Source organism: Thamnophis sirtalis, unplaced genomic scaffold (genome assembly GCF_051295495.1).
Source record: "Thamnophis sirtalis isolate CommonGarterSnake01/CBP01778 unplaced genomic scaffold, rThaSir2_p1.2 scaffold_4, whole genome shotgun sequence".
Taxonomy (NCBI): domain Eukaryota; kingdom Metazoa; phylum Chordata; class Lepidosauria; order Squamata; family Natricidae; genus Thamnophis; species Thamnophis sirtalis.
The window spans coordinates 27,610,118-27,633,661 of record NW_028261384.1 but is presented as its reverse complement, the minus strand read 5'-3'; the positions used below and the strand labels follow the sequence as shown (position 1 = coordinate 27,633,661).

At 34.9% G+C, this 23,544-nt stretch overlaps 1 protein-coding gene across 4 annotated transcripts in view; it reads right to left on the bottom strand.

The window, feature by feature from the left end:
* CACNB2 (calcium voltage-gated channel auxiliary subunit beta 2) overlaps positions 1 to 23,544 on the bottom strand; it is a 179,782-nt gene that overhangs the window by 100,645 nt on the left and 55,593 nt on the right. Inside the window, exons 1-2 of one of the 4 annotated variants that reach the window (XM_087712666.1) lie at positions 12,584 to 12,747; positions 12,020 to 12,145 (exon numbers count right to left, since the gene is read on the bottom strand). The exons of the other annotated variants lie outside the window; for them this stretch is intronic. Of the exons in view, the coding sequence (XP_087568792.1) occupies positions 12,020 to 12,100 (81 nt within the window). The 5' untranslated portion in view covers positions 12,101 to 12,145; positions 12,584 to 12,747. Of the gene's footprint in view, positions 1 to 12,019; positions 12,146 to 12,583; positions 12,748 to 23,544 lie in introns of those variants that run through there. 4 annotated transcript variants of the gene reach the window in all.

Genomic DNA, 23,544 nt, shown 5'->3' with positions numbered 1-23,544 from the left:
GGGAAGTACTGAATGTGTTAGTCTTATGTAGCAATAGCAGCATTGCTATCCCTATAACAAGCTATATTATTTGTTACATAATTAGATTATGATTTTAAAAGTTATTAAATCGAAATATTATATTCAATATTAGTTGATATTTTAGATTTTATTTATTTTTTAAAATTGGTACAGTGGTTTCCAAAACCAAGTTCACCAGAAAGGTTTACAGTGCATTTTTATTTATTAAATGTCTCTGGTGCCCAGACTCCAAGTCTAAGTAGTTCAAAACAATATAATAAAGAAAAATAACTAGTAATAAATAAATTTTAAAAAAACTGAGAGAAAGACAGTTTGGACAAAGATGAAATTAATGATTTCTTCTCTTCTTCATTAAAGGCCTGAACATTTTTTGAAAAAGAAATGAATAATTAAAATTTCTGAAGCTGAATATCTATTTCAAATTAATGTTAATATTGTTTGTTGGTGTTCCTTAAAATACACATATATTGCTAACAATAGTTTCTCTCTAGATATTTATCCATTTTTCAGAGGCGTATAGCCAGTCTTTGGTTATGATGACAATTAGAAATATAATTTATATTGCTAAGTAATGTGATCGTAAATTGCAATGTCAATTAGCCACATTATTTAACAAAAACAATTCTCATGGTCCCAATTTCCATCGTTTAGCAAGGATCATGCTAGTTGTTAAGGAAGGACTTCATATGCCCACGACTTCTGACTTTTCCACTTATTTTGCTTGTGGGAAGCTGGAAGTAAACATAGAAAATCACAAATCATATGACAATGGCTTGACAAGACATTTGGACTGTGACCATCGGCATACTTTGAAGTCCTCCTTGACCCACAGCTGACCTTTGATTACCACCTGTCGGCTGTGACCAGGGGGGCATTTGCCCAGGTTCGCCTGGTGCGCCAGTTGCGACCCTACCTGAATCGGGAGGCTCTCACAACAGTCACTTGCGCCCTCGTGACCTCTAGGCTGGAATACTGCAACGTGCTCTACATGGGGCTGCCCTTGAAGAGCATCCGGCGGCTTCAGCTAGTCCAGAATGCGGCCGCGCAAGTGATTGTGGGTGCACCTCGGTTCACCCACATAACACCTATCCTCCGCGAGCTGCACTGGCTACCTGTTGATCTCCGTGTGCGCTTCAAGGTGCTTCTTACTACCTACAAAGCCCTTCATGGTAGTGGATCTGCGTACTTGAGAGACCGCCTCCTGCCAATCACCTCCTCTCGACCCATTAGATCTCACAGATTAGGCCTCCTCCGAGTGCCATCTGCCAGCCAGTGCCGGCTGGCAACTACGCGGAGGAGAGCCTTTTCAGTAGCAGCTCCGACCCTCTGGAACGATCTCCCCGTGGAGATTCGTACCCTCACCACCCTTCAGACCTTCCGCACAGCCCTCAAGATCTGGCTATCCCGTCAGGCCTGGGGGTAAAGAGTATAATCCGCCCCCACCCGAATGTTGAATGAATGTTGCTCGATTTTAATTATATATTTTGTTTATATGTCATCGTATGTTTCCCCCTCCCATACAAGTTGTTAGCCGCCCGGAGTCCCCTAAGGGAAAAGGGCGGCCTATAAATAAACTCAACTACAACTACAACTATACTGCGATGGCTGCAACTTTGAAGATCTGTTGTAAGTACCCATTATTTCAATACTATAATAACTTTGAACATTCATTCAACTAATAGAGAACCACCTGTAAACTCAAAAATCTACAGGTTTTATAAGTAATCAGAAAACAGGTTCCCTGCAAATCTTTCCTTTGCCTGATGCAGCTAATGCGATGGATTCCCAGAAAAACTAGTCAACAGGGGCCATTCCTGACTGTTCATCAACAACCAAATTATTCAGTGCACTTTTGCACTTGATAATCCTTTCTTCCCACGCATTTCTCCCCCACCCCATTGTCTGTGAATGAAAGCTACACTTTTCAATTTATGAAGAATAAGCTTTTCATTTACCTGCCACACTCTAGATGTACATTTTAAGGCTGGTAGGCAAATGCAATGTTGCATTGCATTGCTATTATTATTAGGACTATGCAAATCTTTTGAAAGGGATTTTCACAGCTTAAAGTAGGGCAAATAAAACATCTTTCTTCAAATTGTTAAAACTGGTGCAAGGTTGAATGGCTTTCTAACGCTGTTTGTAGCTGTCTTTACATATTAAGTGAAATGGTTGGGAACATATATACATGCAGACGTAGCCAGTAACAGTTATTGAAGTAAGTGTGTGTCTCTTACAAAAGAATTAACTATTTTAAATTGAACAGAAAGACTTCACACATATTGAGAAGCATTGCTTTCAAGCATACATGTCTAACTATTATGATGCCAAAATGAAATGGTTCCTGTGTGGAAAATTTTACCTCTTTGTACTTATATCATGAAGTCATATGAAAGTTTGTAAGGCACAGAATGTAGATCATAATATGTTGCAAATCCCCTCTTGCAGGTGCTTTAAAATGTTTTGTAGTCACTGCAACAACTATTGATAAAGATTTTATCAATTTTATGCTATCTTGTCCTACTATTTTGAAAACTAGAAGAGACAGTTTCAAAGCCTCTACTATAAAGGTATTAACAGAAAGGCAAGCTGTGAAAGCCATCTTCATACTTACCTGCCGTATTTTTGGAGTATAATACACTCCGAAGTATAAGGTGCATCTAGCTTTGGGGAGGAAAACAGGGGGGGGGAGGAATCTTCTTCTGCCTCCCAGCAATTTACCTCCTTGCAGCAAATAGCAAACAGTACAGAATATGTACCCAGTTTGTCGTGTTACATTTCAGACTATACTTGTACAGATGCTGTAAAAATTGATGTGGCTTTCTAGAAGTATACATTATTCTCTGCTATTTAAAAGAAGATACCCTCTTCTTCAGATCAAGCATTTATTTTAAAAAGCTTCTTCATTTTGTTAAGTTGTCTAGAGCAATAATAAAGTAGTCTTTAAAAAATAAGTTTAATAATTGGAACATTCTATAAGCATTTATATTTATTGACTTACCTCCTTGCAGCAAAAAGCAAACAGCCTGTTTCAGTTAGCCTGAAAAATCTGCCTCTGTCTCCCAGCAATATGCCTCCTTGGAGCAAACAGCAGATTTCACTTTCAATTTCAGTAGGGGCCTCCCAATGATCAGCTATTTCAGGCTGCAGGGATTGCCATAGTCTATTGCCGCATCTGCAAGCCCCATTTTCCCGTTTGCTGCAAGGAGGTAAATTGCTGGGAGACAGCAGCCAAAGGGTGGAGGATGGTGGGTGAACGGGGGCTACATTTGGTGCATAAGACACACCCAAATTTTCCCCCCTCTTTTAGGGGGGAAAAGATGTATCTTATACTCTGAAAAATATGGTATTTATGTATTTAACGTATGACATATCACATATGGACTTGCAATATAAATTAACCTATTGCTTAGATTAAAAAAACTAAACAATAACATAAACAATAAAAACAATAGAATAAAATATAAATTCCACATTTATATTTAAAAATATATATTCAGATATCAATGTCTAGGTCATCTAATCATTGAAGCAATACTTCATTTATATGAAAAAAATCAGATCCTGGATAGGTATACTCAAGTTTATAGTCATCAGCTTACAATGATGATGTGATGTACAGTTTGACGTGAAGCCCTGCAGTTACACAGATGGGAAGATACTATATCCTATTTATATAGTAACTCCCAGAAGATGCCATGTGAGGTGCAAATCCTATTCAGGATGTCCACTTTTAGTGTGAGGTCACTTACATGTTTTCCTATGTCTGGACATTCAACAACCAATTTGGCTTTCCATTGGGAATTAATGTCAAAGTTGTGAGCAGATGTTGTGCAAGTGTCAGTGGGGGCTTTTTAGATTTGAGTCTTCCAACTGATAAATGAGCATTAGTAAGAATGAGTTGTTCATATTTTTTTTATATTCTCTCCCTAGTGCCTTCATAAAGCTAGTGATGCTTTAGGGCTCAGAACAGGGTCAGAGTGATTTTAAAACATCTGCTTATAATCCTCATAGTGTTATTTAGTCTGGTGTCTAGCTTCCTAGTATAGCAAGTGATAAGCTGCAAAAGGCCACAGTATTCTGCTGAGGAGTAGACCAGTCCTAGTGCTGATAACCTGAAAGTGGCAACTAAAATTTTTCATTTAATGACACTTAATTTCAGTATGTTGTTCTGAATATTGATTTTTGCAGCTGTATTCTGTAGGACTTTCTTGTAGGAGACTTTGGCCCAATGTTACTCCAAGGTACTTTGAACGAGGTTATAGGAGAATAAGTTGTTATTTAAATATACCTTTGTGGTTTTATATGCTAGTATGCTGCTAAGGTGGAAGCAAATAGGCTGCTGCTATGTTGCAATATTTTCGGGGAGGGCTTATTTTGGGGGGGAACTTATTTTAGTGCATGAGCTCAAAAGCCTGATTGGGCTTATTATCCAGGGAGATCTTATTTTTGGGGAAACAGGGTAATTAGCATTTTGCTGGAACTAAGAGTAAGCATCCAGTCAGCAAAGAATTCATACTTACCTGAATAAACAGTAACATTTGAGATTAAAATATTTAAGTAGGACTGGAGAATATATTGTTGTCCAGATATTACCGAATTATAACTCTCATTATCTTTTATTATCCGAACATGACACCCTAGAACAAACAGTTTCCCTATATCTACCATAGGTTACTAAAAGAAGAAATACAAAAAGAATATATAATTTCTTTTGCAATAATTCTTGGAATTGCAAGCTTGTCCAAGTTCCCATTCAACTACTATATTTATAGATAGTCTTTAATTTACCATGCTAATTGAACCTGGAATTATTGGTTATAAGTAGAGGCATTATTTAAGGCAATCATTAAGCGAGCCTGGTGATTGTTAAGTGAACACAGTGGTCGATAAATGAATCACTTTTCCCTAATGAGCCCTTTTTTGCTAGAGGTTAACCTGAAAAAAATGTAACAAATTGCAGGATATGGCACATGGCAATAAAGGTGAGACAGTTGCCAAGCAGCCAAAAAGTGATCATGTGACATACATGTGTTGGGAGGGGGGCATTGTATATTCGAAAATGGGTTGATGTAACTTTTGGGAGGGTGTGTCTGTTGCATAATTATCATTCAGTGAGTGATTATAAGTAGAGGATAAGTATGTAATTATTATAAATAATCATTGTAAAATTATTTCTGTAATATGTTCACACATTTATTATTACATATAAAATTATTATATAGAAAATGTTAGTTTTCTATTGTTTCATTGCATTTCCCTATTCATAATAATATTATTTCTCATATGTTATAGACCGGGTATCTCTTATCTATTTAGAAGATACGTTTGGGACTAATTGCTAATATTATGCAAGAAGTTTGTCAATTCTTTTAGCAAGGCAGATTAGCTTGACATGAATCTTACAGAGAAGCAAATAAATCAGTGAAGTGTGCAATGAGGTCACAACAATGGAAGAATTAAATAATCAGATAACAAAAAGGAACTAAGAGAATGTACATAAGCGCACCAGCGTACCTACCGTTCCTGTTCTACTGTCCCATGTATATGAACTCTTTTTATGTGTTTATGGGTATGTTTTGCTTATTTATATCCATTTATTTGTGCCATTTTTCATGTGTTTCCTTGTACTTGTTTCCTTGTACTTGTTGACAAATAAATAAATAAATTATTGCAACAAATGATTTTATATGAATGCTGACACATTCTTTTCCTGATTTCTACCTCAACATATTATCTAAGTAATGGGAATGTATTGAGAATCAAAATCTTTCAGAAAGGTTATTTTTATGTAAAGTATTTTACTCCCTTTCATAGTCTGCATAGTGATTTTTAGATCAACCAACTACCATATAAAAAAGCTCCATTCTACAGACATACAATCCATACCAAAGCAATAAGGAACCACTTCCCAGTTGCCAAGGAGAAAAACATTTTTGATGCAATAATTCTGATAATGATTAGCTGTGAGGCAAACAGTTCAAGATAGCCAAAGGTATTGCCTAGAAAAGCTCCAAGCAGCAAACCTCTCAGATTACTTCTACTTCAGTTTCTGTATAACAATTGAAATAAAGTCCAAAGAAACTTCAGACAGACGTACCTAATCATGGATGTAATATCTCCTCTGTAACCTTTTACTGTAGTACCTATATTATTTACCTGGATAATGACACTTATGGCTTAAAAAGGCAATTACCAATAGATATGTAATTCTGTATGAGTGATCAATGGAATTATTTATAATATACACAGTTCTAAAACTGTAATATTTCATTTAACTGTCATTTTCCCTGACACTTCTAAAGTCCCCATTCAGTCTAACTAGCAATAACTCTTTTTAAAAATATAGGTTAGCAAAATACACATTAGCTATATAAACTATAGAGCAGGAATATATTTTCTTTGCAACCTTAGGTTTTAGCAAAATCGATATAAATCTATATAGTTCTATATATTACTTTTAATATTAACAGTTATCTGTCAATATCTGTTTTTGTCTTCTTTGCAGACACTTCAAATAATACAACTTTCTTTGTTATATAGCCATCTACATCAATCAACAGAAAATGTATGTTCTGGACTAAACTGATTCAATTGGATTAACAAAGGTAGAATGAATCTACCTCCGATCTAATTTGCAATGTAATAAATAATAGATCAGATCTTCCATTATTATAAATGCATAAGCAATATGTTGATGGCAACACTTTATATCTTCTATCCAAATAATCTGTTGGCATTGTTTGAAAATGAAGTTTCATGAAAGCAACCAAAAGGAAGGGGATGTATGAAACTGTAAATATGTTATTCTTTTGCCACCTTTAAGAAACTTCTTCTGCATGGACAATTTAAGCTTGTAAGAATAGTTTTCAGACAACTTGAAGTCCATTCTAAGATTTATTTCCTATTTTACTTCACAAGAGTGTGAGAAAGCTGAAATGATTTATGAAAAAACATTTCAGAAGTCAATTTTCAAAGAAGAAATAAACAATTTTGTTCCTTGCCCAGAGAACTACATTGATATGTTAATCATCATACAACATGTACTATTTACAAATCTGATTAATGAGTTATTATTCTAGATTTACTCTAGATGGTTAAAGACACTGAGCTTGTTAGCTGGAAAACTGGCAGCTCAGGTTTGAGAATTGAGCGCCACACAATGGGGTGAATTCTCATTCCTGCCTCAGCTCCTGTCCACTTAGCAGTTTGAAAGCATGCAAATGTGGATAGATTAATAGATACCACTTCATTAGGAAGGTAATAGTATTCCGTATCTTTGGCATATAGCCATGTTAGGCGTATGTCTACAGAAAATGTTTTGAACAATGCTGGCTCCCTCAAGCAAGAAATGGAAATGAGCACCAGGCTCTAGAATTGGACACGACTAGAAAGGGATTTTTTTACCTTTTACTCTAGATTTAGATTTCACAACATTCTAATTAATTGCAACTTCCTCATTTCAAGTTTAAGACTACAATTCTGTCAATTAGAAAAAGTTACTACAGTGATAAGGAAGTTTTCCAGTGATTATGTAAATTTCCTGAAAAATACTTTACCTTAAAAAGACATATTTTTTTCTTTTCAGAATTAAAGATGTAACCCTATCTTTTTGAATGTAAAGAAGACGTCTTGAAATAAAATTTGCAGTGTGACTATGAGCAAAAGCCTACAGGATACAATATCAAGAGTTGCAGAATCTCCAAAGCTTATTTATTAAAACACTGAATGAACGTGAATGAATTTGCATTAAATTTTGCAAGATCTAAAACAAGACTTTTTTGTAATAAATTACAAATGACTGTCCAGTTCATAGATATTTAATGAAAAAGTAAATTAAATTGTATTTAATTAAAAACTAATTTAAAAATGTGTTGCTTTAATTCTTTGCATGAACTGTAGTATAAGTAGCTCATGCCATAAATTGTTTTACAAATGTCAAATAGCTACCCCTTTGTGTGTATATGTACCCTAGCATTATACACAAGTGGCAGGTCTATATAGGTGAACAAATTCAACTTCAAAAAGAAAGATTTGAAAGATTTAAATGTAGAACAATGCTAGTGCGAAGCAAAAAAAAAAAGCACCGTTAATAACCTCCTGTTTTAGTTTAGTTTCTGCAATAAAAAATATGTGTTCCCTCAATAAATTAACATCACGATAAAAAAAGGCAAGACTGAAGGTTGCAACTGATAGAAATATCATCAGGGAATAGCATTCTACTGTGGGCAAGTTTGAATCTGCAGAAACAAATGAATTGCATATTAGAGAACTGAAGAAATTAGTGTGACTGGACTCATATAAAGGCAATGCTTTAAAAGAAAATCCCATAAAACTGAAGTGCTAGATGACTAGAGAAGAACAAAAAGAGATATGTTACACTCTTAAAATATCTAACAGATGTCAGGGCCTTTACTTCTTCATTCCAAAATGTATGCTGTAAAATTATGGTTTTAAAGTACAGTTAGACAGATTTTAGTACAATATTAGAAAATACGTCCTAACACTAAAAGTAGTTCAATTGTCAAAGGATGGCATACTCAGCAAACAAGAATAACTGGGATTTCTGAAAAGATTTTTATTGCTATTTGGGTAATGTAATAGAATCTTGAAAGCTCGACAAAGCAATATTCCACCACAACTTACACAGAGTTTAATTGCTCTGCATTTCTTTCTGATCTTCCCCCAACTCCTGAGCTGAGGTGTGTCTTTCAGTTTCAAGAGTCAGGTCCAGAGATGGTATTCAGTAGGTTCTCACCAGTTTTATTAGCAGGAATTTTGAATGGTTTGGAGAACTGGTAAATACCACCTCTGACTGCCCCTGCCCCCATCTATTCTCTGCCTCCCGAGCCCCAGTTGATCAGGAGGAAATGGGATTTCGCAGTAACCTTCCCCTGGAGTGGGTGGGAATGGAGATTTTACAGTATCCTTCCCCTGCCAGGCCATCAAGCCATGCCACACCCACCATGCCATGCCCATAGAACCGGTAATAAAAAAAATTAACCCCACTACTGGTCTGTTCTCTTTTAGACTACTTCACTTTCCTTCCATGGAATGCACAGATGACTATGAGACCTATTCTCACCCCAGCTTATTAAAAAGAGCCAGTGACTCTCAAAATCAAAGGACAAGTCTGAAAAGAGAAAACCTGACAAAGCTGGAATGTGCCCTCAGCTCATCTATTTAATTCTAAGCAGATGTAGGTTGCTGCCGGTTTGGCCTAGTTCAGACGAACTGGTAGTAGCGATGGCGGGAGGACCCGCCCATCCATCAGGATACTTCTGTGATGCGTCAGAACCAATAGTGAAAATATTTGCAACCCACCGCTGATTCTAAGTCTAAAAAGAAGCTTATGAATAGATCTTCATAATAAAAATAACCATAGAAGAAGCTGAGAAAATGATTCTAACAGCTAAGAGTAAATGAGAAAGAAGGGAAAAAGTCTCACACACAAATAACGTGAAGTAACTGAGTTCTTTTAGTAAGACAAGTTAAAATACAAAATCCTTAGAGTAAAAATCTAGTATAAATCAATTGAATCACTTTCATTGCAAAGAAGGGAAAAAAGGCCCTAATGCCACCGACTTACTTGTGGCAAAAGAAATAAAAATATTTTAAAACCCCCAAATAAGATGAAAATTTACATTTGTAATCAAACAAAAGCACACATAGCAAATCAGCATTCAGCCGGCTATTAACTATTAACAATTTTGAAATTAAAAACAGAGTTGCATCTAAAAGTACAAGGTAACAACTGAAAAAGATGGGAGACCCCACCCTCCTGTTGCTCTCACTGAGAATTGCAATCTTCTAGATTTCTCTTCCCAGGCAAATATATGGTCATCCGTGGGCTGTTGTGGGTCATTTGTTGTTAATCCTTTTCAAATCTGGGGAGCATGCTGCCAAAGAACCAGCTTTTGCTAGCAGAATCAGCTATTTTTGGCCAAGTGAAAAAAAAATGCCCTAACTTCTAGCACATCATTTTCTAGGGATGTCTAAGAACTATATATACATTCTGTGTCCTTAACCATTTCAAAAACACATCCTTAATTCTTAACTGCAAAACTGGTGGAAATTTATATTTCTGAATCCGTGGAAATTTTTTGATTGCAGACTTAATTTTTCCTTCAACATCTTATACATTCTAGTTGTGTTAGAAATGACTGAACCATCTGAGTGCAGGGTTAAATGTGTCCCCAAGAAGCTTCAATGGTTCCCTTGAAAAGCTATCAGTTTATTAGAAGCCAAAATTACAAAATTATTTTAATTTGTCTGAATGAGAAATTATTTTTGTACTAAATCATTTTACCTTAATCTCGGCACTTCTGTATTTTGGCCCGGACTACTTTTAAGAATGCAGCTCTTAGACATATCATTCAAAATGGATGTGATTCTTGAGCTGAAAAAAAATATATGTCCCTGCACTTTTAACTTCCACAATCTCTTAGGAGAACAATCATGCCCAGCAAAATAAAGAATGATAGGAGCATAATATATGTCAAGTAAAAGAAATGCTTATAAATTATTTATAATGTTTCAGATCATCAAACTTTGCTAGTCCTCCATAACTAAAATTAAAGGAGAAAAATATGCATGTAATCAAGAGTGCAATTCCTGCAGTTATATAAACAGATTAACTTTTCTTTCTGGGAAAATGGAGTACGAAACTCAAGTCTATATCTACTTTATCCATTTCAAATTCATATTTAATCTCATATATTTACTTCTTTACACAATCTCAAATATATTTAATTATATGATTAGCCCTTGTAATTTGTAATATTTTTAGGAGAATGAGTAAGCATAGCCAAAGTTCAAAGTGGGCTTCTTCTACACCGAATATTACAATTTAGTATGCAACTCAGGAGTAAAGATCAAGTTATTGCTAGACATCCTAAAATTTAATTCCCTGCTATTTTTTAAATATTATAAGAAATATGAAAAATAGAGGTTATGTGTAAACTATTGAAATTACCAATACAATCCACACACACACACACACACACTATTTGTATAACGTTGGCACTGTTAGATTACAAAAAAGAAACCTGAATATAGTACAGCCTTCTTAAAAATGTACCTGTTGTTAGAAGCATTAGAACTTTCACAGAATGTCCTTGCTGTACTTATACAACCTAATATTAGCAATACTGAGCACAGTCTAATAAACCTAATGTAATAAAGAGGGCAACTATGGTGATTAAGATAAGCAACAGATCCTATGTTTCATCTGGTTAATGGGGAAAGAATAGGCAGCTATTAATAAGAGTTCACTTATCTACACGTCATTTTTTTCCATACTTCTTAGGGAACAGACTAAAAGAAGCTAGTTTATTATTTAACTGATACAAAGTTTCAATATTGAAGTGCTTGTTACTCCTGAAACAGGATTGCATTACATGGTTGATTACATGAAAAGGTTTAATATCCCACTCAGATGTATGGTTCAAAGTCTATAGCAATGCATTTTACACTTTAGGTATCTTTGTTCAGAATCACACCATACAAAATTACATATACTGCTGGCCAGACAGGACAATAGCAAGTATAGGCAAATATCTCTATGGCATTATTTCTGTATATGTATATAACATTTATTTAAGGGCAAAATATATTTGCTCTTTGTAAGTCTACTTTTTCAATAGTAACTGGGGTACCTTAAAAGACAACCAACCCGAAGCCATAGCAAGTAAAGGATTATTAACAAACTTTAAAAGTAACAAAGCTATTAGGCCAAGAAAGTAAGTTTACCTACATAAATAGGCATATATGCACCCATATAGAATCTATCAAAATGCCAATGCCAATGCTCTCTCTCTCCCTCCCTCTCTCCCTCTCCCTCTCTCTCTCTCTCTGTATTATAGAACTGAGCTTCTAAATAAACCTAAGCATATCATGAAAATAAAAAGCTATATTTATATAAGGATTCTTTATTCACCAGTGTTTGTTTAGCAATACACATTTACAATAATATTTTTGGTATGCTTTTTCTACTTACCCAAGATACATTTTTACCCTTTGGTGTTTTTAGCATGGCAACATGCAGAGCTGAGATGATCAGCAACAACTCCACCAGCATGGAAAGTCAGGTTTCAAATGTTTCTCTTATCCAAATGTATAAAGTCTTTTAGCCAAGGTGATGCAGGAACAGGCAACATCAAACAAAAGAACAATTTAGAAAATTGTTTTTCTTCTTAATATTTATCCCATCAAGAAAACTGAAAACTAAACACACAAACTGGATTTTTGTTGTTTTTAAATATCCCAAAAGTTGATAAAGCAAATTTTAAAAATCAGAATCATAAACTTCAGTTGAAGTTATTATTTCTTATGTTCAAAAATACTGTACTGAATTAATAAAATCTCTGAAATTTAATTTACCCAAGATTTAAAAATAAATGCTAAAGTCAAATATTCTTCAAAGCTTAATGAAATTGGCTTGCAGTTGGATTTATTGCTTAACTTAAATATTTCAGAATTCCAGGACACTACTGACATATAAAAAGAATTAAGATCTCTGTTTCCATAAATAATGTAATACAAGCAGATACACTGTATATACCTGTTGCTACCTCCTGAACATTTTCCTTTACAAGGACTGCTGCTGCCTCACATTGCACCTGTTGTTGATGTATCTCCACAATGAAAAGGCTGGTAACCTAACAACCAATAGGACTTGTTTTCAAGAGAAGCCCCAGAAGACAAAGCAAAAACTGAAAAATCAGACTCTCTGTTCCCTTCTTTTTGCATCCGTTCTCTCCTTTCACTTCTGCCCATCTAGATTACAAAAGCAGATCCAGGCTAAATTTTGCAACTATCAGTAGTGATTAGTGTGAGCTGATTGAAATCGGATTATACAACAAGACCTCTGCATTCTCACTAAGCAAACAGGCCAGACTATTTTCACCTAACATTTGGAAGAATCCATTTTCAGGCAGTGGCAAACCAGACATAGTTTCTTTAAAAGAGAAAACTAAATATACTAGGTCCATTATTTCTTAATTAGAAATTAAAGCAAAGCTTCTGGTGAACTATAAGCAAAATAATATTTCAGAATTTAAGTGTTGATATTTAATCACTTGCAGTCAAAAAGCTTTGAATATGTATTTCAAATATTAAATCCTTAAAACAAGAAGAGGCTGACAAAATTGTCTACTATTTCCTATGCAACATTACTAAATGCATTAATGTATATTCTTGAACTCTGCAGTTTTGTAGTTAGCACTTTAGAATGTTTCATTCTAGAACTACAGTAGCTGAAAAATAAAGCAGGACAGATACAGTATACCACAAATGTGAAATTATTACTGAATTCAATGCAATGTTAATAAATGATTGAAAACATACACATATAATTTTAGGACTTGTGCAGAGGAGAGATCCCATTTTAGATCATATTTATGCACAGGTTTTGAAAATTCAAAAAAAAAACAGAAAATTTTAAGCTTATTACAATATATATTAATACAATATTTTTAATATTGTATTTAATGTGGATTTCAACTTAAATGAAACTCTTAGTTTTATAATTACCAGATTGCTCATTGATGATTATCTGAGAAGCATTATAAGAACAACAAAGCAATACAATAAAATACTCCAAAACTGCAATTTTAAAAATATATAATTTCAGGTTATTTAACGAACTAATAGATTTAACCTTTTACTAGTCAATAATAGATTTAGTCTAGGGTGAATTGTTGGATTCGGTGAATTGAGCTTTGCTGAATCCCTCTAGGTATTTCATTAGATTAGATACCACCATCAAAGCACTAATGATATTACTCAGACCTGGTAATGAAATATTTGCCTTTTTTGTCTTTAACACAGGCCAACTTCTGTGTTGAAGTTATAAATCCGTGAAAAACAATATAAAGTGCCAATACAATACAGACAAAAACTGCTGGAGAGAATGCAGTGCTTAGTAGCAGACCACATACTCTACTAAATTGTTAAAAGTTCAGAGGTATTTAGAAAACTGCTAGGGAGCCAAATGAAACAGGCAAGACAGTAAAAGTAGTGCGTCCACGACCAATTTATATCATAACTCAAATTAGAGTAACAATGTAAAATAATCACAAGTACTACACAAGAAGAGGAACCGAAGCTTTTCCAAACTTTGATTTAAAAAAAATTCATGACACAAAAATGAAGACACTAAGCAAATTTGTTAAGGGTTTTGTTTTTTACGGTGAAACATTTTGTCCTTTAGCAGGCAACATTCCCTTATTAATGCAATGCCATATTTTATTCAGTTACAGTGTTGATTTTTTTTTAAAGAAATCATACATAGGATGATATACTCTATGAAGCTGATTGTCAATAAGAGCCATTAAAAGCCAGCTTTTCTTTTTCTTTTCTTTTCTCCTTGCTGAGCAGACAGTAGTTTTATCAGCATTTTCCTTTGGTTTCTCCAGATTAGGTACCTTTATTGGCCATCCTTTCTTCTGCTGTTCTTTCTCCTTGCCTGTCCTTTCCAGACAAGCTCTGCCAACTTTTGGGAACTCTGCCTGCTCTTTTGCTCGATGTTGAACGCTGTTTTTGAAATTGTGCCAGGCACTTTGGGCAAAAGCAGCAGGGAAAGGGGGGGGGGCATGTCTGGTTGCCTTTTTGCAAGGATCTGTTGGCTGGGACAACTTGTGCATTTTATAGGCTGTCATTTGAGTAATCTGAACTGGCTGATCATTTCATTTAGATTGATTCATAATCAGTTAATTAGTCAAAAAGACATATATGATCAAATTTACAGTGATGCTGAACTAGTAGCAGTTACAACTAATCCTAGAGTTAAGGTCATTGCATCATTCCCATAATTATATGGTCATGAACTAGACTGTCAAGGCCAGGCTCATAATTATGCTCATAATTATGACACTGTAGCCAGCCAAAGTAATATGACTACTATATCCAACATCTCTTGCCAGCTTCCCACAAAGCAAAGTCAATGGCAGGAAGTTGGAAACCACATGAAGTTTTGCTTAATGATCCATGCAGTCCTCACTGAAGGATGACATCCAAGACTGCTAGAACTGTTGCTAAGTAGTATATTCACGTGACTTCACAAATTACAACAGCATCCCAATTGCTGTTGTAAACCAAAGACTGCCTATATTTCAAAAAAGTAGCTTCTAAACTAATCCCAAGAGTGGCCCAATCAAGCTAGTTGTGACACTAAGTATGTATTGTTCTACATACTTACACTACAATCCTATAGTGGCAATGCCATATTAATGAGCTCTTCCAGACTGCAAACATGTTCTTATACAAGAGTGATGGTGAACCTATGATACATGTCATAAGTAACATGACACAATGTTTTGTTTGACATACTAGCATTCACCAACCCCAGCAACTATTGATAGCATGCTCTATTCTAATGCAATTTTCAAAAGCTGAACAGATCATGCAAAAATGAGGTGTTCTCTTACACAGCTCCCAGAAACTTCCAGAGAAAGATATGATCCTCTGGACATCATGAACATTGCACAATGAGGTGTGCTTTCATATAATTTTTTGAGGCCACCAAAGAGCATTCTCCAAAGCTGCTTTAAGAATGAAGTTTCATGTGACCCAGGGAAGACCCAGGGAAGTAAGGGATCCTCAACAGATCCTGAGGAGTGTGGACTGTGGGGACACCATTTCCCCAAGCCTCACCAAATCAGGCAACCTTTTCTGAGTGGCAGCAGTGGCTCTAGGGCTAAAGTTGAGGGATGGTCCTCTACATGAAGGTCACCTTTGGAGCTACAACAACTGGCTGATGTTCAGGGTGGCCTAGATGTAGGCGGGGGCGAGGTTGATATACCAGCAGATATAGGCATGTATACAATACAATACAATAGCAGAGTTGGAAGGTACCTTGGAGGTCTTCTAGTCCAACAACCTGCCTAGGCAGGAAACCCTATACCGTTTCAGACAAATGGCTATCCAACATCTTCTTAAAGACTGCCAGTGGTGGGGCATTCACAACTTCTGGAGGCAAGCTGTTACACTGATGAATTGTTCTAACTGTCAGGAAATTTCTCCTCAGTTCTAAGCTGCTTCTTTCCTTGATTAGTTTCCACCCATTGCTTCTTGTTCTGACCTCAGGTGTTTTGGAGAATGGTTTGACTCCCTCTTCTTTGTGGCAACTCCTGAGATATTGGAACACTGCTATCATAGCTCCTCTAGTCTTTCTTTTCATTAAACTATACATACCCAGTTCCTGCAACCGTTCTTCCTATGTTTTTACTCTCCAGTCCCCTAATCATCTTTGTTGCTCTTCTCTGAACTCTTTCTAGAGTCTCCACATCTTTTCTACATCATGACGACCAAAACTGAATGCAGTATTCAAAGTGTGGCCTTACAAAGGCATTATAAAGTGGTACTAACACTTCACTTGATCTTGATTCTATCCCTCTGTTCATGTAGCCTAGAACTGTGTTGCCTTTTTTGGCAGCTGCTGCACACTGCTGGCTCATATTTCAATGGTTGAACACTAGGACTCCAAGATCCCTCTCACAGTTACTAATCTTAATTTGTAACACCATGGATTGCCATGTCCCAAGGTTCACCATCAATGCTGTAGAACAATTCTTCTCAAATATGGTCTAGGAACTGCTAGGAGTCACTGAGATACAGTCAGAAAGTCCATGAAGCAAATAATTAATTAATTTAAGATTTTCCATTCTAATTTCTAATACAGTAAGTATTAATAGACATACTCTACATAAAGTAAATCTCTCTGGGTTCTTCAATTTTTTTCAAGAATGTAAAGGCTGCAAATGTTTGAGAATCATTACTGTAGAAGCATGCAGTCTCATCCAAAAAGAGCATTCTCCTACTTTCCTTAGGTTCAGGTATCATTCGCCTCTATTTCTATCCTATAAGGAATCAGCTTCAACTCACTGTTCCTTATTCTGTCCACTACTGCATTCAAAAAACAGTGTATTTGGCTGTCCATGGCATATCCGGAGTCAGATGGTAAAAGAAAAACAGAACTGAACTTAATCTTTTATTATATGTCAGAATTATCTATCTAGATGTGATTCTTCCTTCTTAAAACAGTCTTATTCAACTATGTTAAAGCAAAGACCATGATGTTCTTTTCTGAGGCTTTTTCCACCTGTTTGATTTACATAAATAAAGGTAAAGGTTCCCCTGGCACATATGTGCTATTTTTCCCGACTCTAGGGGGCAGCACTCATCTCCATTCCAAAACCAAAGAGCCAGCACTGTCCAAAGAAGTCTCCATGGTCATGTGGCTGGCATGACTAAACACCAAAGGTGCACAGAACGCTGTTATCTTCCCACCAAAGGTAGTTCTATTTTTCTACTTGCATTTTTACGTGATTTCGAATGGCTAGGTATCTTTATATAATTATTATCAAATTTCTGAGATATTGTGTTAGGGCATTCCCTTGTATTCCAGTTACAATTTTCCTGAAATTAAACTTTTTGTCTGAATCCATTTTGGACTGGATGTCAATTTAGGCTTGGAATCCAAAGTGCTGTGTTTAGCAAAGGCAATATTCACTGATTTTTATTAACTTCACATCAGCAATTAGTTGAACAATGTTTTCTAGATATCCATTCAAAAATAAAATAATCTATATCCAATTCAGAATTTAATTTATGTATACATATTTGCATATACAGTATCTCTTTACACTATATATTCTTGCATATATCTAAAAGACACAGGATCTGAATATTTAAATGCTTCACTTTTCTTGTATTCCCATGCACACATTGTTCACCTTTTAAAAATCATCTGGGATCCTTAACTGATTTGAGTTCTAATGTATGTTCATAGGAAAATGAGATACTTCATTTTACAAACATGGCATTTTGGAAGAATACCCTGGGAACAACCATGTTGTTGCAAGATTATATGTCAATGATTAGTGAATTATTTCCCTTTAAAGAGACCTTTGAAAAAGCTGAATATTATCTGGTATATTCTATTCTATTTTAGTTTTTAGTATTATTTTGATTGTTTTCAACCACAACTCCCTTATGATACATTGCTTTGGGCCTCCATAATAATCACAGGATGTTCATGATGACTAGTAGCCTTCAGGACCTATATGTGTATGTAGTCACATGTTGAATTTGGTCTTCAATTCAGAGCAAATGCAAGATTATTTGAATATAAAGGCATCATATGGTATATACTATAACTTTGTCATAGTTAAATCACTTGCTTGTTCGCATTCTTATTGATTTGCCCCTGGTGATCTAATAAAGTTAGTCCATCTCAATGAAGCCAAAAAAATAATCTGGGCTTGTGGATTTTCACAGTGAACTTACAAGCATTCTATATTCTTCATCAATCTCTGGAATTTAGAAATGGAAAGGCTACCAGATAAAATTACCTCAAAGCTGGAATTTCTCCCTTTCAATATGATAGTCCAGTCATTAGCGACCATTTGAAGTTACAATGCATCTCCCAAAAGATAATTATGATTCAGATTTGAAATTTTGATATCCACCCCTCCCCACCATGGTCATGTGATTGCATTTTGGGCACTCGGCAACAGACCTGCATGTATAGCTATTTGCATCATTCCATAGTCATGTGACTCCAGTTTATGATACTGGAAACCAATTTTACTTCAAATCAATCAGCATTCTTTTCCACTTTTTATGTTCAGTGCAGGAAGAGTGTAGGGAGGAAAAGAGAGTGAGAAGGAAGAGGTTCCATTGAGGTTTTTTTCTAAGCCTGCTAATGTTTTGTACATTAAAAGTCTAATATAGACTCTTGGAAAATTCAGATCACTTAATATAAATGATGTACAGTTCTCATTCCTATTTTCAGAATGAATCAATTAATTTTGCTGTTTGGGCAACACGGTATAGCATTCACTGGAATATATTGGTAAACGATATCTACTATAAAGTTCATTTTTGAAATTTCCCAAATGTTCTCAGTTTGCCAACTTACATGGACATTAGAATAATTGGTTAAAAAGACAAAGTAGTAAAATTAGCATTTGGGTGTACCTATACTGGAATACAAGTTTGATCACAGTTACAAGTGTGTGAGCTACAAGTTTGCCATAGATACTAGACAAATCTGTTTTCCTTCCTCCCTCCCTTGCACGGTGGTGATGTTTGAATAGATTACCCTGAGTCTCCTTAAAAATCATATCCATACAATTTATCTGGTGTTTACTACCCATAGAGAATATAACTATATACAGAACATAACCCATAATAAGAATTCCAATCATGGAAATAAGTGAATACTATAGAGAAATTTTAATCATTATAGTGCTTGTAAATATATATATTGGTCCAAGTTAGAAGATAAATTTAAACAGGTTAATTTTGTAGTCTCTGAAGAAGTGTATTTCTTACTAAATAATTGTAATTTGGGAAAATATGAGATTTAAGCAATTGATCAAAATATTTCCAAAATACCTTATTTTAAATACCTTATTTTTAATATGAACCTGTCACACCAATCTAAAGAAATTGTACAAATGCTTAATAAAGGAGAATCATAATTACAAGCTTGCAATCTTGGTGGCTAGCAATACTAATAAGAGTAGTAATTATGTTTTTTTCAGACTTTCATATAGTCTTGACATAAGACTACAATGCAACATTATTTCCATTTTGGAACTCTGATTGGCCTACCACAGTACATGAAATCCTAAATTTCATTTGTGATACATTAACATATCAATTTTAGTTATTTCACCTAAGTTAACCTGGCATTAATAATGTAGCATTTATCCCTTAAAAATAGTTCAGAAAACTCACTTGTTAACAATAACAGAAGTGTAGTTCTTCTGAAATATGACAGTGCTGTTTTATATTGTCTACAAAGTTATGTGGGCCTTGCATCTACATCAATAGTATTGAAGAAAAGTTGAAGTTGCAATTGTATGTGATTAAGTATTCAGTTTATAAAAATATTGACCACAATCTTTAATCAATAGTATGGCTATTATATTGAAATTATTTCATTATTTAGATATATTTCATATTATATAGAATACAGAGTATAAATCAGTTAATTCCTTTTTATTTCCCTGTCTATTTTCTCATAATTAGAGGAACTCATTATGTCAACTGTTGCATCACCCATTAAATATAAAATAAAAATAATCAATTGCCAGAACAAAATCCTATTTAAAAAGGTTGGAAAACAAACAATTTTAAATTATTTTGATTTTGGTTGCTCCATAATAATAAATGAAATAAAATGTGTTATCAAAAACACTGCATCATTATTTTCTCTAATTAAGAACTAATTATTAGTTTAAAAAATAATGAAAACCTATGTAGTCATATTCCATAACTTTTATTTTTCCATTGTATTTTTTCAGTGGTGAAAAAATAAGTTATAACAAAATTTACTTAAAGATGGGATATGAGCTAATCATATTTCATGTACATTGTAATAACTATCCAGTATTTTAATTTCATGTAATTTATACATATTATTGCTAAATTCCACAGGAAAATATATTTTTTCAACAGACATTTTGCAATAGAGGATTGATATCTCTATTCTAGAAAATACTAGAACCTGATTAAACACTTATGCCATATGTTGCCACTATGCTGATTTCTTTGGAAAATAAAGGAAAATGCAGTTTTCTCACATAGTAGAATGCTTGTCCTAGTTTTCTCAATTCCATTTATTCTTTAAAAATGTCAACTGGATTTATAGAGATTATCCTAATTGTCATTCACATACATTTAATTAATTCTGCCATTTTTGTTAGAAAGGTCAGTTATCAAATTGTTTTTATGACCCACTCCTTATTTTTTTTTAAGCATTACCTGTTCAAATGGTTCTTAAGGTCTGTGTCAAAAAAAATTGCTCAAGTGGCTGTTTCACCCAGCAAACATATCTCAAAGCACCTGCATGAAGCAAACTGCATCACCAAATATGCTATGTTCAGCTCCACAATCAGCACCATTCTAAAACAATCAGAAACTTACATACGAAACCCGTACTCGCCGCCGGTGTGCCAACCCACAGCACTGCATGAAGAGGACAGCAGATAACACTCAGTATAGGGTCTCACCGAGCTTCAGTCTGTCTTGTCATTTCCTCTGAGACACTGGCCATTCCTCTTTACTCTCCAGCCCCAGAAAAGGAGAACAGGTACAAAAAACATTCAGCCAAGCAATTTTGTTAAATGTGCCCTTGCGGCTGATGAAACAGTGTATGTGAATGTGTGTTCCTTTAAGTAAATCAATTCCTTCTATTTCAGCTGAATATATAATTACAAAATGTCTCTGTCGTTAGCATCCCTATATCACTAAAATGTATCACAGAGATGAATCTTTTCCTAGTTTAAGGTTTTATATTACCTGCACTGAACTTAGAAAAGAATCACACAGAGAATCTTATGCCTGTAGCTTTCAAAATTCGCTTTTTTGTGCATGATTTCTTAACGCTGCCGTTGCTGTTGTTGCTGCTGCTGCTACTGCTGCTGCTGCTACTGCTGCTGCTGCTGCTGCTGTTATTTCAAGCTTCATTTCAATATAGAAACGAGAAAGAACATCTTTGATTCAGTGTTACCTCTGTACAATATTGAACACTTCTGTTCCTTATTTATTCCCCTCCCCCCAAATCTGAAAAATGATTGAGTCTAGACTTGAATTCTCTCTGGGTACTTTGGGCTACAGAACCACTGCACAAATTGTCAAAAGCTTTGTCTTACAGTACGTGTTTCACATGAATTGCAGGCAGAGATTTTTTTTACTGGCTGCAATACCTGACTGGCTTAGTAGCTGCAGCTGCATAATGTTTTCCTCTTGTTGACAATGCTGGAAAAATTCTAAATCATACTAAAACTATCACGTATGACAAGATATATTTTGAACAATTATGGAACCCAAATCAAAGGGGGTTTGTGAGCCATTTTGCCAAACTAGTATTTCTTGCAAGAAACAAAAAAGAAACAATCCTGAACCCAACAAAAAGAACTGTACCAAGGAGATTTGTTTCCACAAGTCACAGTATCAAGACATTTCTTCTAATTTTCAAGCAAAAGTTATCTTCCTGTTATTACAGTCTATTTAATTTATTTTAAATTTATTTTTCTATTTATTTCAATTTCTTATTCTTATAAGGATGCCACATCCGCCTCAGCATCTTCCTTCCAGAATTAACAAATAAATGTCAAATTTCTCCTCAAAGGGCTGGTTTAACAAATCAGGAATTATTATTTTTCTGCACTCTTCTGAAAGTATTGCAATTGTATACAACCTTGTGAAGAGGCGGGACCTAGAATGAGACACTGTCCTCTAGATAAACTCAGATTACAGACAGCCCCCAACCTATGCCGATTCATTCAGCAAATATTCAGAATTTCGACAGTGTTGAGTGATGATGTGATTATGACTTGTTCTTGAAGATCTGTCCATCCCAGCATTGCCCACAATAATGTGATTGCAATCTGGGCACTTTGTAATTTGTTTGCACTTGCAATCGATTTCAGCACCCCATAATCACATGGTCATCTTTGTAACCTATTTGCAATGAGAACAAATTTGATGTAGTAGTTATGGCATTAGGCTGGAAATCAGGAAAATTCTAGCCCCACTTTAGGCATAAAAAACAGCTGGATAATTTTGGCCCCCTCTTTCCCCTTCTCTCTCTCACTCCCTATCACTAAACAGTGTGGCCCCAATTTATGATTGGATTGCGTAGCAATGGAAGTTCCAGTCCCAATTATCATCATAAATTGAGGACTACCTGTAGCGTAAAAGAGATGACTTTTATTAACATCTTCAAATTTGATTGCAAATTTCCAATATATTACAGATAAATTATGTTTCTTTAGCAATAGCAATAGCAATAGCAGTAGACTTATATACCGCTTCATAGGGCTTTCAGCCCTCTCTAAGCGGTTTACAGAGAGTCAGCATATTGCCCCCAACAATCCGGGTCCTCATTTTACCCACCTCGGAAGGATGAAAGGCTGAGTCAACCCTGAGCCGGTGGGATTTGAACCGCTGAACTGCTGATCTAGCAGTAGCCTGCAGTGCTGCATTTAACCACTGCGCCACCTTGGCTTTAGACATATATCTAAATTTTAAATGTAGAATTCTACATCTGAATTTCATTTCTACATTCTATTATTTCACTTTAGTTTTGAAGTATATTTACCATCACAGCTTTAAATCATTTGATGGCATCAGTAGCAACTATATCTGGTTGAAGCTCAGAAAAAGGTAGACATTAATCTGATAAGAAAGTGGGAAACAAAAGTGAAGAAAGCTCCTACATTCCATCTTTCAGAGATGTTTTGCCTTCTGTCAATTTGTTGAAATGGAAAATGAAAACTAAATTTAAAGTTAAAAGAGAACCAAAAGTATCAATCACAATCCAGACAATCTTGAAAAAATTCCTTCTTTTCCCTTGTACAGCAGCCAGTCAACTTGTAAAAACATGGTCTCCAGCTTTACTTTTTAGTGATGACAGAAAAATATTTTTAAATATATTAAATATATATTAATACATGAACTTTTTAAATCTCTTCAATTTTTTTCTTAAATAAAATACGTATTTCAATT